At 47.0% G+C, this 18,675-nt stretch overlaps 2 protein-coding genes and 1 pseudogene across 2 annotated transcripts in view; all 3 read left to right on the forward strand.

Moving 5' to 3' along the window:
- The first annotated feature begins 60 nt into the window (after window positions 1–60).
- On the forward strand, window positions 61–8,632 carry Lpar2 (lysophosphatidic acid receptor 2). Its single transcript, XM_048427158.3, has 3 exons — window positions 61–1,068; window positions 1,848–2,589; window positions 4,369–8,632. The coding sequence occupies exons 2-3, from the start codon at window positions 1,857–1,859 to the stop codon at window positions 4,680–4,682; spliced, it is 1,047 nt and encodes a 348-aa protein (XP_048283115.1). The 5' UTR covers window positions 61–1,068; window positions 1,848–1,856; the 3' UTR covers window positions 4,683–8,632.
- Window positions 8,633–10,003: 1,371 nt separating this feature from the next.
- Pbx4 (PBX homeobox 4) overlaps window positions 10,004–18,675 on the forward strand; it is a 58,379-nt gene continuing 49,707 nt past the window's right edge. The window contains exon 1 of the mRNA XM_048427232.3: window positions 10,004–10,181. Coding sequence (XP_048283189.2) covers window positions 10,039–10,181 — 143 coding nt within the window. The 5' untranslated portion in view covers window positions 10,004–10,038. The remainder of the gene's footprint in view (window positions 10,182–18,675) is intronic.
- The window catches only part of LOC125395611 (small ribosomal subunit protein eS19 pseudogene), a 32,066-nt pseudogene continuing 23,617 nt past the window's right edge, over window positions 10,227–18,675 (forward strand).

The raw sequence follows: 18,675 nt of genomic DNA on the forward strand, positions 1-18,675 counted from the left end.
AAACATGTACATGTACAAATAAAATTACATTTTAATTAAAAAAAAAATCCACCGAGCAGTGGTGGCACACGCCTTTAGTCCCAGCACTCAGGAGGCAGAGGCAGGCAGATCTCTGAGTTGGAGGCCAGCATGGTCTGTAGAGTTAGTTCTAGGACAGCCTGTTTTGAAAAAGGTAAAAAACAATCCTGTGATGTTCTTACACATCTGTCTTTGCCAGGGAAGGCTGACAAAGAAAACGTCACCAGTAAGAGCAGCTTCTTTTATCCCTTTATTACTGACCTGATGAACCAAGACTTCTAAAAACCACCCTGTGAAACCCCACAGGCAATTAGCGCAGGGCCTGGAGCCCCAGATGAGTCACTAAGGCCCTGCCAGAGCTCTGTGTCCCTGATCCGGTTCTACATAATCAAATACAACCCGGTGCAGATAATCGGGACAATGGGACTGTGTGCTGCGGACGGGGGAGGCCAGGGGAGGAGGCTGCAGGCCAGAGCCAGCACAGGCTGAGGGTAGACCACGGGAAGTCAGGGTGGCACACAGGGTCCGGGGCGTGTGCTGGTGGCGCGCCTTCAGTGGGGCGGGGGTCCAGCCGCGAGCTTGAGACGGCAGGGTGAGGTGGGGCGGGGCTTGCAGCTCGGTACAGGATTGGTCAGGATCAGGGGGGCGCCCCAGAGGCCTCAGCTGCGGATCTTTCCAGCTGCCAGGTGACTCAACCTCAAAGGCGGGAAAGGGCAAACACGTGAGGTGTGCGGAGGACGGAGTTAAAGGGGTGTCCCACGTGGGAAAACGGGGCTGCGGGGAGGAGGTGGGACTACCGCAGTTTTTCAGCACACCATTCTTTCTACATGGGGGTGGTACTCTCCAGGGGGCGGGACACTCCCCCAGGGCCCCAGAGCTGGGGCAGGTAGGGGCGTGGCCTTGGGCCCCGCCTCTCTTGCATGCTCGGCCTGGGGCTTCTAGCACACCGGACGCAGCAGCTGCGCAACCGCCCATCGCACTGTCATGGATCTCAGCCCCACATCGACCCCCCACGAGCCTTCCCCGTCTGCCGCTTGACTGGAGGCCCAGGTAAGACCAGGGTGGGTGCAGGCTTCCGGAGAGAGTGAGGCGTACCCCTTCTTCTCCACAGCCCTTCCTCTAGCCCAGGGTCGTCTGCAAAACACCTTCTTTTGTCCCGGAGGCCTCTTGGGTCCCACCCCGGAATGGCCTGCTTCCAGAGCTCTTGCGCGGAATCCTGCCCATAACTCAACTTCTGGTGCGGTCTCTCTGTCTCCTCTGCTCACTCTGGTCACCTCTGCGCCTTGGCACTGCCCTCCGGGTGCTGACTAGGAACCTTGCTCGGGTGTGCACACGCCTGACCCTGGCACCAGTGTGATCTTCAGGCTGCCCCAGCCAGCCCTCCCACACTGGTGCCTCGGAAACCACAGGTGTCCAATCTGGTCGCAGATTGGTGGCAGGAGGCCCCGAATTGCAATGTAGATCACAATGCTGTGGGGTCTTCAGATTTTAAAAAGCAAAAAAACCAAAAACAAACAAACTCTACCTATCAGAGATCCTTTTAAAAATTGTTGTGGCAACATTCAGCAGAGGCGAGTGGATCTCTTGATTTTGAGGCCAGCCTGGTCTCACAGGGTGGGATGTGTAGCGAGACCCTGCTTTCTGAGTAGATAAACAGAGCTCGTATTTTTTAGGTCACTCTGGCTCTCACCACAGACACCTTGCTCAGAGGGCCTCTGAATCTGTGGGTTGCACTCACCCAATCTTAATTCTTGTCTTTGGCCACTGCCTGTTCATGCCTCCTCCATCAGGGACCATCTGCACTGACCTCTCTCTTTCCATATTCACAGGTGGTCATCATGGGTCAGTGCTACTACAATGAGACCATCGGCTTTTTCTATAATAACAGTGGCAAGGAGCTCAGCCTTCATTGGCGCCCCAAGGATGTGGTAGTGGTGGCTCTGGGGCTGACAGTCAGTGTACTGGTGTTGCTCACCAATCTGCTGGTTATTGCAGCCATTGCCTCCAACCGGCGCTTCCACCAGCCCATATACTACCTGCTTGGCAACTTGGCTGCTGCTGACCTCTTTGCCGGCATGGCCTACCTCTTCCTCATGTTCCACACTGGCCCACGAACTGCCCGGCTCTCCATCAGAGGCTGGTTCCTGCGACAGGGTCTGCTGGACACCAGCTTGACAGCATCAGTGGCCACACTGCTGGCCATTGCTGTAGAGCGGCACCGTAGTGTGATGGCTGTTCAGCTACACAGCCGCCTACCCCGGGGCCGTGTGGTCACACTCATTGTGGGTGTGTGGGTGGCTGCACTGGGCCTGGGGTTGCTACCTGCACACTTCTGGCACTGCCTCTGTGACTTAGACAGTTGCTCACGAATGGTGCCCCTGTTCAGCCGCTCCTACCTGGCTGTGTGGGCCCTGTCCAGCCTTCTGGTCTTCCTGCTTATGGTAGCTGTCTACACACGCATTTTCTTCTATGTGCGTAGACGGGTGGAGCGCATGGCAGAGCACGTCAGCTGCCATCCCCGCTACCGAGAGACGACGCTCAGCCTAGTCAAGACTGTTGTCATCATCCTGGGTAAGTGGGTACTCTGACCAGCTTCAGGGACCTAGCCTCCGCAGGGCTAGCCCAGGCTGGCTTCAAATTAAATAGTAATAGAAGATGATCTTGAACTTTTATTTCTCTTGCCTTCATCTCCCAGATGATAGGGTGTACTCTACACCTGATTTCAAGTACCACCAACTTATTGGTATCCTCAGCCCTGTTTTTATGGTTGTTTGTGTTTGTTTGTTTTTTAAGGCAGGGTCTCACAAAGTACCCCCGACTGTTCTGGAATTCATTGTATAGACCAGGCTGGCCTCGAATTCACAGATATCTGCCTTTCTCTGCCTCCTGAGTACTGGGAATGAACCACTACATACCCAGCCTTTCCTCATTTTGTTTTGTTTTAGATTTATTATTATTTGTGTGTGTGTGTGTATGTGGCTGTGAGATTATGTCTGGGCTCATGCAAATGTGTGCAGGTGCATGTGGAGGCTAGAAGTAGCCTCCTAAGCACTTGGAGCTGAAATTGCAGGCAGTTTCGAACGGCCTGAAGTCATTGTTGAGAACTGAATTTAGATACCTGTTCTTACCCATTGAGCCATGTCTTTCCAGCCCTGTTTTTGTTTCTGCTTATTTATTAATTTGGTTTTCTTTTGAAGTAGGATCTCACTGTGTAGACTTGGCTAACCTGGAGCTCACTATGTAGACCAGGCTGGCCTTGAATTCATAGAGGTCCACCTACCTGCTTCTGCCTCCCGAATACTGAGATCAAAGGCATGCACCACCACACCTGGCTCATGGTTTAGGTTTTTGTTTTTTTGAGACAGGGTCTCTCTACATAGCCATGGTATCCTGGAACTCACTCTTAGACCAGACTGGCCTCAAACTCACAAAGATCACAGGTGGCTGCCTCTGCCCCTCAGTGCTGGAATTAAAGGCCTGCGCCACCATGGCCCAGCTTGGTTACTTTTTTAATGCAGGGTTTCATGGAGTCCAGGTTGTAGCTAAGGCAGACAGGCCTTGAAGCACTGACATTCCTGCCTCTCTTTCCCTGAGTAGATGGGTGTATGCCCTTCCACCTGGCTCCCCTTGGGAGTTTATTCTTTGCGGTGGGGCTAGAAAATGACTTGGTAAGAGCACTTCCTGTTCTTCCCAGGACCCAGGTTCAATCCCTAATACCCACAGTAGGCAGCTTATAACCATCTGTAACTCCAAGGGATCTGATGCCCTTTTCTAGCTCCAGGACATCACCCACATGCATGTGGCTTACACTCATACACGTATACACACACATGTAAATAATTTTTTTTAATTTATTTTGTGAATGTGTGCACAGATGTGTATATAATGCACTTTAGTTCATCTGTAGAGGTCTGAGGGCAACATCTGGGAATTAGTTTTCTCCTTACTCCACATGGGCTCTGGGAATTTGATTTGGGTCCTCAGTCTTAGCAATAAGTCCCTCTTTTGGGCTTTTAGTATAGAAGAAAATCTATTTCTGGTTGAGGACTGATTCTCCCCAGTGATTCCTGGCCCACTACTCTGTAACCAGCCTGTCTCATTCTTTAGTGAACAAATCTCCTATAAAAGGTTGAAGGGCCATGGGCTATGTGTCCCAGTTGGGACAGGTGTCCTCTGACAGGCAGATTGGAGAAAGGTGTCTACCCTCCTAGCAGTTCTGCCCCACAGGGAGCTTGTGTGGTGTGTGCCACACAGTTGGTCACTGCTTTAGCACATGGGTGGTTCAGACAAGTCTCCTGGTGGCTCACCATCGTCAACCTCCACCCCTCACTCCCAGTCTCTGTCCTGCAGGGGCATTTGTGGTGTGCTGGACACCAGGCCAAGTGGTGCTGCTCCTAGACGGTCTGGACTGTAAATCCTGCAATGTCTTGGTGGTGGAGAAGTACTTCCTGCTCCTGGCTGAGGCCAACTCACTGGTCAACGCCGCGGTATACTCCTGCCGAGATGCTGAGATGCGCCGGACCTTTCGCCGCCTCCTCTGCTGCATGTTCCTCCGCTGGTCCAACCACAAATCTTCCCGATGCTCATCTTCCGCCCAGACAGGTGCCAGCACCCGGATCATGCTTCCTGAGAACGGTTGCCCACCGATGGACTCCACCCTTTAGCTTCCTTGGACTGAGGCAGAAGATGGGGCAGCAAAAATATCACCCCACAGCCTCTAGCAGTTTCCCTGACTCAGTCCAGCCCAGCAGATGCATGGCTCTCAATACTCTCCAGGCCACAGATCTGCCTACCTCAGAACACAGAGATTTGGGGTCATCTCTGTGCACCTGGGAGAGCATCCAAAGGGACTTGGCAGTCTGGCTCTCAAACATCTCAGGTTTTACTTATTTTTGTTTTAAACACGTTTTATATTTTTTCTGTATATCTCTGGTATGACCTGTAGACTGTTTCTTCCTACATGGTGCTGTTGGTGTTCAGGGTAGAAGAGGTGAGAGCTGTCCTAAGTTACACCACCCACTCATGCAGGCTAGACTATAGGTATGCTGTCTTTCTGAGGCCATTTTGGTTTTGTTTTTTTGAGACAGGATCTCACGCTAGCCCAAGCTGGCCTTGAACTCACTGTGTTGCTGAGGAGGGCCTTGATCCTTCTCACTCCACCTCCCAAGTGCTGGTATTGAAGCTGATTCCTTGGGAGTTTTGAGCAGCCTCTGAGGGCTCACCTGCCTCCATTAGCAGGGAGGGAGTGCATGATACAGGGCAAGCCTTTCCACTCTAAGGTTGCCAAGGTCATTTGTTTGTTTGGTTTTTTTTTTTCCTTGTCATTAATTCAAACAATCTGTCCCTGTGTCCTGGAATTATCTATCTATCATGGCACAGAGTTGACGAGAATCCTTCAACATGGAATCCCCTGTCCTCATCTCATTCCTATTCTGTGCCCCCAACCTTGTTTTTTGTTTTTTGTTTTTTTGGAGGCAGGGTTTTATGTGGCCTAGGCCTTATGTTGCTGCATCCATCTTGCCTCTCAATGCTGTCTGCTGGGATTAGAGCTCTGTACTCCCATTCCTGGCTTCTGCCTCTTTCTGGAGTCTCACTTAAGCTTCCTTCTGCTGATGTCCTTCTACTATCCCCTCTTCAAGAACCTAGAGCAATTTCTGGCTTATATAAGCCTTTTCTTTCTACCTGCCTCCCCCCAACCATTATTTTATTTTATTTTCTAAGACACAGGATCTCACAACATAGCTCAAGCCATCTAACTCACTGTATAGCTCAGACTAACTTCCATCTCTCAGCTGTCTTCCTGCCTCGACTTCCTGAGTGCTTGAATGACAAGCCTAAGACACCATATTCAGGTGTAGCCGTGTCTTACTACACAGCTTGGAAATGACACAGACATGCCAGGAGGGACCAGAAAACTCCCTGAGGAAGGGAGTTCAGTGTCCCTAGAAACCTGAAATTAAGTCACAAGTTTCTGGAACTTGCTACTCCTCAGGCCTGAGATGAGCCCTCTCCCTGCCTAGAAAAGCCCCTGGCAGTCAGGTGGACCATGAGCCTGGCTCCCTGCCCCACCTCACCAGAGGAGCAAGAGTAGTGTTCTCATTTCGGATTCACATGCTGAGCAACAGCAGGAATGTGAACCTCTGTCTTATCTGAGGCCAAATTCTTAAGGCATTAAAGCATCTGTTCCCAGAGAACTGGAAATGATGCTGTCTCTACAATGTTCTCCATTTTCTCACAGCTGGGGCCTGGCACACACTAGGCCGGTTCCCACCACAGAGCTCTGTCACAGGAGCCATATCCAAAGAGAAGATGCCCATTCCTACCTCTGTGAAGACACAAGACTGAACTGTGGGGCTAGGTTCTTGATCCCATGTGGGCAGTGTGTACCTACAGACTGAGTCTCCCAAGGTGACAACCCAGGAACTACCAGCTGACCATTAAGGACTCTGTCCCTACTTCCATGGACCTCCAGACCTGTTGGACCTTGTCACTTTGCGTATTGAGGCAGCCAATCAAATCCTGAATCGAGGACCCTCTGACGGACTCCAGAGGTCAGTTGTCTCGCCTGTACTCAGGTCTGTCCTACATCATCATCTTCCAGACTTTGTTGACAGATTTATCTTGTCAGCTTTTTATTTCCTTTTTCCACTTATAAGTGTTACAGTTTTTGTTTTCTTTTTTGACACAAGGTTTTCTATGTAGCCCTGACTGTCCTGGAACTTGGTCTGTAGACCAGGCTGGCCTCGAACTCAGAGATCCACCTGTCTCTGCCTTCTGCAAGCTAGAATTAGAGAGTGCCTAGCTGTGTGCATATCTTTATACAAATGTGGGCATTCTCGTACCTTTTGGTGCATGTGGAAGCTAGAGGTGAGTGTCGAGATCACCGCTGCAAGCTCTGCCATCTTACTCAATGAAACAGGGTCTCCCAACCAAACCCAGAGCTCACCAAAACAGCCAGTCTCACTGACCTGCTGCTTTGGGTAACCCTTTGTCACTGCCCTTCAAGGCTGGAATTACAGTCTGGTCACTCCACCCCTGCATTTATGTGGGTTTTTGCGGCTCTGAATTCACACTTGAGTGGCAAGCGCTTAACTGCTGAGCCCCCAACCCCACCTTGCTCCAGCCCAGCTTTTTTCTCTTGATCTTTCCTCTGCCAGGTAGCACCAAGCTTTTGTCTTTTTAGGCCTGTGGAACTTATAGTCCTCTCCCCACCAAATCAAGCCTGTGTACTGCTAGCCACTGACTGACATTTTGTACAGGGTACCACTCTCGGCCCCCTTCAAGGGTTCCATTCCTATTGCTGGGGCCAAGCCTATGGTTTCCTTCATCAGAGGGTTTCTCTTGTTCTTTTACATTTGCATTTCTTGCTGGCTGCCCCTGAAGTCTCCCCATTGCCCTACCTGCTGCTTGAGTTTCCTCTTCAGTAACAGAATGAAATGGGCTTCCCAGTCATGCTAACACTCACCAAACCTTCATCTGAATTCTGTCTCAAAGCAAACAGATTCTGGGAGGTTCTGTGATTTTGGAGAGGGATTTGTGTACTTTTTCCTTCTGCTTGAGGAGCCTGTTGTCATGTCATGCATCCCAAATGAGAGACAAAAGGCCAGTGAGAGTTCTGTCAGACATGGGGTACACACCACATGCTAGCGTTTGCTAGACCTGGAATCCTGGGTTGGAAGGAATGAGAGGCCTAAGATCAGCAGGAAAAGGTGGTTTCTGCCAAGCCTGATAACATGAGTTCAATCCCTGGGCCCATATGGTAGGAGAGAACTAAGTCATGAAAGCTGTTCTCTGACCTTCACATGTGCCAATGCTTGTGCGTGCAGATGAGCAGATGGGCAGATGGGCATAGGCATGTGCACGCACACAACACACACACACACGAGACGTATTTAAAAGCAAAGAACAGCCGAGCAGTGGTGGCACATGCCTTTAATCCCAGTACTTGGGAGGCAGAGGCAGGTGGATCTCTGTGAGTTCAAGGCCAACCTGGTCTACAGAATGAGTTCCAAAGCTACAGAGAAACCCCGTCTCGATAAAAAACAAAACAAAACAAAACAAAAGTCTTCCAGGACTGGAGAAATGGTTCAGTAGTTAAAAGCACCCGGGTTCAATTCCCAACAACCACATGGTAGTTCACAACCGTAACTCCAGTTCCAGCGGATCTGACATCCTCACATCAATGTACACTGAATAAAATAATTTTAAAAAAAGGAACAAACAGGTTGAGGGCATTCCTAAACTGGATCTTGCCAAAAACAACATATATAGCTGACTTTCTCCAGTGGAGAAAAGTGCTTGGTTCTAACTTCCTTTCTGTTATCTACACATATCTGCATACTTCATCCAGTCCCTCAGCTGGATATAAGGGGAATAGAGAGCGTCAGGGAAATGGGTCTGGTGACCAGCCAGAAGGGACCCCCCCGCTCCGGGACCCAGGACTTGTATAGCTATCCCTCCAGATTGAACATGGTCTCACGAGATGGAACCACTAGTGTGCTCTTATGGAAGGAGAGTACATATGGGCTGCTTTTCTCATGAGAAGGGTGGGCAGCACTCTTCAGCTTCCCATGCTCCTGTAACCCCAATAAATTCCCTGGGTCACAAAACTGGACTTGAGTGCAATTGTTTCTTTGGTCAGGCTACTCTTATCAGGGTGGCTTCCCCCAGAAAAAGTCACATTGAGGCTCTGAGGTCTGAAGAGCTCTGAGAAAGGCCAGAGGACGAGTGGAGGGCCCTCAGAACTGATGGGAAAGACTCGAGGTGTGAAGGGACCGTGGCAAGGAACAGGAATTTTGAGGAGCCTGGGACTTAGGTATGGGAGACCTTGAAGAAGAGGCAGGACTGGAGTGGGAATTCTGAGGGACTGGGGAACTCTGAGGAGGAACCAGAGTGCTGAGGAACTAGCTGGGGTGGTGAAGGAGGTGAAAGCAGGCAACTGCGGTCAAGGGCATTCTCAACTACTAGTAAATTTGATGTCAGCTTGGGCTATATGAAAAGAAACCCTGTCTCAAGTTGAAAAACTAGGAAACAGATGTGCTTCAGTTGGTACAGCGGTTGCCTGATATGCATGAAGGTCTGGATTCCATCCCTACCACCACACAAATAGGACATGAGGCACACACCACATCCCAGCACTTGGGTAGATGCAGAAAAACCAGAAGGTCGAAACCATGCTCCACTAGCAAATTCAGTCAATTTTCATTACGTAACAAATGTGAGGCCACCCTGGGCTATATGCGACTCTGTCTCAAATTATTTTGAGGCAAGGTTTTTGCACATAGCCCTGTACTGAAACTCATTATGTAGAGCAGGCTGGCCTCGAACTCACAAAATCTGCTTCCCTAATGCTGGGATTAAAGGTATGTGCCACTATGCCCAGCCACAAGTTTTTGAAAAGTTCTGAGGGAGGGAAGTGTACAAGTGGGAGAGGTGAGGAGGCAGGCCTCTGAGGAAGGAAACTCGGAGATGTGCGGGGCTGCCAAACTAGGGATCAGAGAGAAGGCAGACGCGTTGAAACACCCAAGGGTTGTGGCCTCTGACCGGGATGGGAGCCATAAAGCACACCAGACTTAAGCAAACGCATGTATCGTCGTTACCATGGCAACCCTCAACAGGGTTCTCAGTGGCAGTTGAGAAGGCAAGTTTCTAGCGAGTCGCTGGGAAGGGGGAAACAGTGCCGGGCGCTGACGGGTGACGGCACCCGCAGGAAGCGTGTCCGGGGGTGGAGTAGTGTGTGTGGGGGGGGATGCAGAAGAGAATCGCTGTTTTCTAGACAACCCTCAACCGTTTCCTCAGCCTCCGTTAAAAAGACTGTTTGAGGCACGTCACGAGGGAGAGGGCGGTGCTCCGCGCCGATTGGTGAAAGGCGCCTGCAGGGCGTTTCTGCGGGCGCTGCTCAGCGGCGGTTGGCTAGTGGGCGCGAAGGGGCGTGGCATCTAAGTCTGCGGCGGTTGGCTGCTGCGCATGCGCGAGGGCTCCTGGCAGGACTGTGCCTCTGCGCTACCCGGCCCATCGCACATGGCCGCATCGCTGCGCCCCGTGCCGCTGCAGTCCGCCCCGCGCCGCCCAGCGCCCGCAGCTCCCTTGGGCCGTGACACGAGCGACGTCCTGCAGCAGATCATGGCCGTCACCGACCAGAGCCTGGACGAGGCTCAGGCCAGGTACGGCGTGCAGGCAGGGAGTGAACGGGCGGAGGCGGGTTGAGGATGGGGACAGGTGCATCAGACCTTGGAGTGATGGACAAGCAGAGGGGCCTCTGGCCAGAGGAAGTAAAGGATTTTTTCGTGAGGAAAGGGGGCAGCGGCGTTATGGGAGTGAGGGCCCAGCCCTAGACAAGAGACATTAGAAGGATAAGTGAGCTAGTCATCTGTTATTGGTCGGTCCGAGGACCGCAATTTTGCAAGGCACACAGTTGAAGAGAAGCTACTGAAGAGATAACTAAGGTGTTCTGATGAAGGACCTTTGAGAACTTTCAGAAACAGATACGGGGAGCTGGATGGACCTTAGAGGGCAACACTTCTTCCTGCTCTTCATCCTCCTGTTCTTCTTTTTCAAGTCAGGGGCTCTCTGTGTAGCCCTGGCTATCCTGGAACTCACTCTATAACAAATTTGTGTTATGGATCTTGGAAGCAACTCCTTTTACCCATGGAGCCATCTTCCAGGCTTAGGGTTCTGGACACTGGAGTGACTGCAGAATGGCTGCCCAGAAAGACAGAAGGAAAAGTTTGACAGAAGCCCAGAAATTGATTCCATTCTAGGTACCCAAAGAATAACTCGGGAGTCATTTATTACCTTTTTTGTTTGTTTCTTTGTATTCAGAGACAAGGTTTCTCTGTGTAGCCCTGAGTAGCCTTGAACTCACATAGAACCTCCTGCTTCTGCCTCCCATGTGCTGGGTTTAAAGGTGCATGCCACCTCGCCTGCTTTGATTACTATATTTTTAAGACAGTTTCACTGAGCCCGGATATGACAGATGAGCTGAGTTCCTGGCATCCTCTCTCTGTGTGACATGCCTACACCCACAGCATGAGGGTTACATCTGTGTGACGTCCCCTGAAACCACGGCACCAGGGTTACATCTGTGTGACGTCCCCTGAAACCACGGCACCGGGGTTACATCTGTGTGATGTCCCCTACACCCACAACACCAGAGTTACATCTGTGTGACATCCCATGTAGCCCACACCAGTGTTACATCTGTGTGACATTCACTACACCCCACATCAGGGTTACATCATGTGACATCCCCTAAACCTACACCAGGGTTACATCTGTGTGACGTTCCCTGCACCCACACTAGGGTTACATCTGTGTGATGTCCCCTACACCACAACACCAGAGTTACATCTGTGTGACATCCCATGTAGCCCACACCAGCGTTACATCTGTGTGACATTCACTACACCCCACATCAGGGTTACATCATGTGACATCCCCTAAACCTACACCAGGGTTACATCTGTGTGACGTTCCCTGCACCCACACTAGGGTTACATCTGTGTGACGTCCCTTACACCCACAACACTAAAGTTACATCTGTGTGACGTCCCTTACACCCACAACACTAAGGTTACATCTGTGTGACGTCCCTTACACCCACAACACTAAGGTTACATCTGTGTGACGTCCCTTACACCCACAACACTAAGGTTACATCTGTGTGACGTCCCTTACACCCACAACACTAAGGTTACATCTGTGTGACGTCCCTTACACCCACAACACTAAGGTTACATCTGTGTGACGTCCCTTACACCCACAACACTAAGGTTACATCTGTGTGATGTCCCTTGCACCCACAGCACTAGGATTACAGACACCATTGTGCTGAGCTTTCTTGTATAGATGCTAGGGAATCTGAGTTTGACTTTTTTTTTTTTTTTTTTTTTTTTTTTTTTGTATTGTGTCCTTTTCGAGACAGGGTTTCTCTGTAGTTTTGGAGCCCGTCCTGGAACTAGCTCATGTAGACCAGGCTATCCTCGAACTCATAGAGATCCGCCTGCCTCTGCTTTCTGAGTGCTGGGATTAAAGGCGTGCTCAGCCAACTAGGACTGTGGGAATCTGCTTTCCAAGGCAGTTGACTGCATTAACACCTCCTGGGATGGTTACACATTAGGAAAGGGCTGGGTTTCTTCTGGAGCATGAGTGTGTATTAAAAGGGTCTGTTTTGAGATGGGGACAATTCCTTAGGGTCTGACAGTTGTGCTCTATCTCTATTGTGAGACCAGTTTACTAAGGAGAAGAACAAGAGCTCCCCTTAGGGCCGGGAGTGCAGCACAGATGCTAGAGCACACACCTCCAGTACACATGCAGGGATCCCTGACTTTGCGTAGCGCTCCTTGGTTACATATTGAGGCCAGTCTGAAATACCTGAAACCTTGCCTACAAATCAAACAACCACTCTCCCCACTTGTGCTCCCGCTAGGCAAATACAAACTTCCCCAGCTCTGTGTGGAGTGCTGACTCTTTAGTGTTATGGCCTCTCTCTGGAATGCTGGCCTGCCTCCAGCTCTTTCCATTCCACTTTTAAAATGTATCTTTTATTAGGGTGTGTGTGGTGTGTGTGTACACCCACACTGCGCTGTTCTTACAGCACCTCCATCTTCAAAGGATCCTATGTGTTCTTCTGTCCTCTGTGCACCTGCATACTTGTACACCTACTCCACACAGAAGTAAAACAAATCTAGAATACAGAGGAAGATGTGTGGAGGTCATATACAAATGCTACAATGTCTGCCTGAGGGAGTTGAGCACCTGCCTCTGGGATGCCAAGGGACAAAGACTATAGCCTTGACTACAGCTTGTCAGCCCAGGGGTATGCAACCAACTGCATCCCTGCTGATGTGCTGACTGGACTAGACTTTGCAAGTCTTTCTGACCCAGCTAGTCTCTCAGTGTGTGTCTGTCTCTATCATAGCTCCAAGATCAGTTTAGCTGAATTGTTCATCAAGAACTTTTCATCCCCCATGTAAGGCCTCTCATCTTGATTATGCTATAAAATTATGCTTTAAACTGTGTTTAAAGAAAGGAAAATGGGGATTGGTGAGATGGCTCAACAGGTAAGGCACTTGCTTCTAAGCCTCATGACCTGAGTTGAATCCCTGGCACCCATTCCCCCAGGTTAACTTCTAGTTTCCACACATGCACACACAAGTGCCCTAAATAAAAACTGTTTAAAATTTAATGATATCGCCACTAAAAAAGTCAAAGAAGCTAATAATTTACTAGAAGATGAAGCTAAAATAATGAAGTAGAGGCTGGAGAGATGGCTCAGGGGTTAAGAACACTTGCTGCTCTTGTAGAGGACCTGGGTTCAGTTCCCAGCACCCACATGGTGACTCAACCATTCAGAACTAAGCTCCAAGAATCCAGCTCCCTTCAACCTCCATGGACACTAGGCATGCATACATACATAGATACTGGGGAAACACCTATACACATAAAAATAAAGCTAAAAACATTTTTAAATCATGTAAGTGTGTAAGTTCCCACTGGTCTATGTGGTCAATTTGTGTAACAAATACCTTAGAGCTACACTTGTGAAAGGACGGAAGGAAGGAGGGAGGTTATAGGTGTTAGCTGACCATGACCCAATTCATAGCTCCTGCTGAATGGGCTCAACTCACTGGCTTGGCTGATGTCTCCTCCCAACACAGTGTGCCTATGGGAGAGGATGGCCTCTCCCATAGAAGACTGTCCTCCTATCGCATACAAGTTGCTGCATCCCCTGATACAACCTCCAGACAAATTCCAAGGATATTCGTAGAACATAGGCCAGCCAGGCTTTCACAGCCCAGACACAGCAGAGTGAGAGACGTGACGGGAAGACAGGAAAGTGACTTATCTCAAGTGGATCCTTTCTTCTCGGGGCGAGGTGGGGTCTGGTTTTCTGTCTGGTTTTACATTCTTTCATTTACTTTGTGTATGTGTGTGAGCACACACTTGCTTATGGAGGTAAAAGAGACCGTGTATGAGTCACTTCTCTCTTCCATGTGAGTACCGGGAGTCAACTGGGACCCTCAGGCTTTGTCACAGGCTCCTTGACTGAAGAGATCATCCCACCAGCCCAGGGCTGGTTTTTGAGACAGGGTCTTATGTAGCTCAGGCTGGCCTCAGATTCATTATCTGGTCAAGGATAGCCTTGAACTCCTAATCCTCCTGCCTTCACTACCCAAGTGCTGGGAAAACAGGTGTACACAGTTCAGGATTGCTTCTATTTCTGTGAAAGACTAACACTGAAATTATGATGGGGAGCACACTGAATCTGCAGATTGCTTCTAGTAATATCCTAGCTGTTTTCACAATACTCCAGTGCCCCAAGCACATATAATGGCGAATCAATCCCACACCAGTTATGTTTTAAAGGGGTATTTTATTTTGGGGGGTAAACTTACATACACATAAACCGACAGGAAAGGAGCCTAGTCACTGGAGAAGGAGCCGGAACCAAGCGCCGGAACCAAGAGGCCGAGCCGAGGCTTGCTGCTCTTCTTTTAAAGAGAAATATACCACACCCCAGTGGGCTGGTATATCAGCGGCTATTGGCTGATGGAGCGGAAGGCGCTCCCGCAGCACTGTGGGCTCGTGCTTCACCTTCTATTGGCTGAAGCAGCGGAAAGTACTCCCATAGCACCTCCCCCTTTTGTTTAAGTAAGAGAGTTCTAAGCCTACTACGAAATTATATACAGTAAGTACAAACCTACAAATTATATACAATAAGTACAAATATCCTATTCTAACTAGCTAAAGTCTTGTATAATAAATAACTTGGCCAAGTCATGAGAGGAAAGTAGCTACATTTATCTAGTCTTCAACCCCATAGAAGATCCAAGAAGGGAAATAATGTTACCTGAGTAATTAGGAAGTGCAATCAAAGAACTTCCAAAACATGCAACAAATCACAGAGACAACTGGCTACCTGGGCAATCACCAAAGACCTGTTTGCAGCGTTGAAGCAACCAACTTTGACTAAGGCCTAGAATAACTGACAGATTATTTTTAACAGGCAAGAGATTTTTCAAAACCATCTTACCCTGTCTTGGCAAGATTTAACAGTTCTGTTTATCCATTTCCGGATTTTAACTGGCAAGAGATTTTTCAAAACCGTCTTACCCTGTCTTGGTAAAATTTGACAGTTCTGCTTATCCATTTCCGGATACCGTGTATTTGTCAGTAGTTGAGGTATAGGCAGTTCCTTGCCCAGAGGCCAGTTTTGTCAAGAAGACAAGCTCCAAGTGGAGTGTCTTTGGTGCTCAACAATCTCTCGGGAATAGGTCGGTGTTGCCAGGAGTGATTGTGTCTCACTACACAGAACTCTAAGATTAAATTAAATGCCATTTTCTACAGCTCTTCGAAGAGGTTGAAGACTATTTATATATAATCTCTATGTTTCTAAAGAACCTGATTAGTCTAACCATAAATATGACAGACATAGATGACTATTGATCTACAATTCTTAACATGTATCTAACTTAAAGACTAAGAGAATAAACAACTGTGCAATAAATGAGGACAATGACCTCCAAATATAAACAATAAATATCAATACATAAACAATATATGAGTATCTTAATCAGAGGTAGAAATGTACACTGCAATATGGTATACATATATCAATACAATATATATCAATACATAAAAAATGTTTTAAACAGGTAGAAGCATGCATACATACAGTATTCAATATAATTTAACTTTGTATCCATATACAAAAATCTATGCCGATGTAATTATCTATAAACAATAACTCACAAATACCATTATTATCTATCCAATTTTCCCTCTTTTTTTTTTCAAAAAGATCCCTGAGCTTATAAAATTCCTTTCCCAACTTTCAACCATATACTAATTATAATCAATCCCTAAACATTGTTCCTAAACCTGAGGACAAACTTTGCTGAGAGAGGGGACATCGTCCTCTAGAATTACTTCCAGCTGTCATGGGGGTGAGGTTCTTTCTGGAGGATCCTGTGAAAGTAAAATGATGGTTAAACTTCAAGATCAATGTCTTTTAAAATTGCAAACAGTCTCTGAGTATTTTGTGGAGGTCTGACCACAAACAGGACTTGTAGTACCACTATCAGTATCATGACGTCATATCAACCGAGTGGCGTTGTTGTTATGGGGGTCCCATATTCTTCCTGGAAACTTCAAATGTCAGTGCAGAAAAAACTCATTGTTCATTATGGAAAACTTAAACATTAATTATATAGACATATACAAACATATATTCAATGAAAGGTATGATAGACATATTCAATGAAAAGTATGATAGACATGAAGAAAAGCAAAGATGTTTTCTAAATTCATATTTCTTCTGTCTCATATCATGGCTCTTGACATAAGACAGAAACTCCAGAAACTCTGGGTTTTTCTCCTAACAACAGGCTTGGAATTAGAGAGGGACCGAGCCAAGAGTCCAACTCCAAAACCAGCTCTATAAATTCAGAAATATGATTTAGTATATTCCAGAGCTTCATACTCACAGAACCTATTCAGTTTTCTTGATAATCCATATAGGGTAGTTATTTTTCCATCTGTCAGTATTCAAACATCCAGGGTCCCTTGAATTTTTCAAAGACGAGTGTTTTTCTGTGGAGATAAGAACAGAACCCTGCCCCCATTCTATGTTTTTCTTACCACCTGTATGGTCATCATCATTGTAGATGCTATCATTTCTCCTTTCCAAGAGGTTTCTTCTCTTCAGATCTAACCTTTATTAATTTTGATGGTATCCACAATTTTTCTTCTCCTGCGGAAACAAGAGCAAAACCCCTCCCCCAACGTAGCACATCTCCCGGCTTCCATTGAGAGGTCAGCACATCCTTGATATAAACCGGTTGATTTAGTTCAGCAGACTTTTCCATTATCCAATGTCTTTCTGCTGCTGTTGTTCCCTTCTCATTAGTGTTAATAAAATTCAAGGTTAATAAGGCATTATGTAATCTATTTCTGGGGGCATTTTCTACCCCTTTCTATTTATTTAACATATCCTTTATAGTTCGATTTGATCTTTCTATGACTGCTTGACCTGTAGGATTGTATGGTATACCTGTAACATGCTTAATATTATAATAAGCAAAAAAACGTTTCATTTTCCTAGAGACTTAAGCTGGACCATTATCTGTTTTTATTTGTGCAGGTATACCCATAATGGCCATAACTTCTAATAAATGTGTGATTACTGAGTCAGCTTTTTCTGAGCTTAAAGCAGTTGCCCACTGAAAGCCTGAATAAGTGTCAATGGTGTGATGTACATATTTTAATTTTCCAAATTCTGCAAAGTGGAAGACATCCATCTGCCAGATTTCATTCCTTTGAGTACCTTTCAGGTTAGTCCCTGCAGGTAGTGGTGTTTGGTTATATAAAGAGCAAGTAGGGCATCTCTTTACAATCTCCTTAAGCTTGTTGCCAGGTAACCTCTTTCTTTAAACCTTTGCTATTGACGTGATGTTTTTTATGAAATTCTGAGGCCTGCAACACGCTTCCAATCAATAATTGATCAATTTCTGCATTACCTTGTGCTAGAGGACCTGGCAGACCCATATGGGACCGGATGTGTGTTATGTACATCAGACAAAGCCTATTCCTGATTATGTCTTGTACCTGGATAAACAATGAAGTCAACTCTGTATCATCTGGTATAAATTCAGCAGTTTCAATATGCAAGATAACTCTTTCTGCATATTGTGAATCTGTAACAATATTAAGAGGTTCTTTAAAATCCCTTAGCACCATAAGAATGGCATATAATTCTGCCTTCTGGACAGAAGTATAAGGGCTTTGTTCTACCTTACTCAATTCATCTGATTTGTAATCAGCCTTCCCTGATTTATTAGCATCAGTATAAAATGTACAGGCTCCAGTTATTGGAGCATCACGTACAATTCGAGGAAGAATCCAAGAAGTTCTCTTTATAAGGTTAAGTCTACCGCTTTTTGGATAGTTGCTATTAATTTCTCCCAAAAAATTAGCACAAGCCCTTTGCCATGGTTCATTGTCTTCCCATAACTTTTTTATTTCATCAGTAGTGAAAGGCACTATAATTTCTGCTGGGTCTATACCTGCTAGTTGACGAAGTCTCAGTTTACCTTTTATAATTAATTCAGAGACCTTTTCTACATAAGTTTTCAATTTTTTACTTGGTTTGTGTGGTAAAAAGATCCTTTCTAAAATAGTATCTTCCCTCTGCATTAAAATTCTCGTAGGCGAAATTCTGGAAGGCAATATGACTAGAATGCAACTAAGATTTGGATCCACCCTATCTACATGTGCCTCCTGTAATTATTCCTCAACCATGGTCAGTTCCTTTTCTGCTTCAGCTGTTAATTCTCTGGGACTATTCAAATCTTTGTCACCACCTAAGGTTTTGTTTAAATGAATTATTAGATCAGGTGTTATCCCAACACCTGGTCGTAGACTGGAAATGTCTCCTAACAATCTCTAAAAATCATTAAGAGTCTGTAACCTGTCTCTTCTAATTTGTGCCTTTTGTGTCCTAATTTTCTGTAAACCTATTCTGTAACCTAGGTAATTAACAGAATCTCCTCTTTGAATCTTTTCAGGAGCAATTTGTAATCCCCATTTAGGCAAAATTATCTTTACTTCCTCAAACATTCTTTCTAAAGTATCTATGTTTGAATCAGATAGCAAAAT

Source organism: Myodes glareolus, chromosome 23 (assembly GCF_982192425.1).
Source record: "Myodes glareolus chromosome 23, mMyoGla1.1, whole genome shotgun sequence".
NCBI classification, from domain to species: Eukaryota; Metazoa; Chordata; class Mammalia; order Rodentia; family Cricetidae; genus Myodes; species Myodes glareolus.

Bases quoted from the DNA above. Each gene is read 5' to 3' on its own strand.
- Lpar2 (XM_048427158.3), top strand. From the start codon at position 1,857: ATGGGTCAGTGCTACTACAATGAGACCATCGGCTTTTTCTATAATAAC. The intron at 2,590-4,368 runs GTAAGTGGGTAC...TCTGTCCTGCAG, and splicing joins GACTGTTGTCATCATCCTGG to GGGCATTTGTGGTGTGCTGG.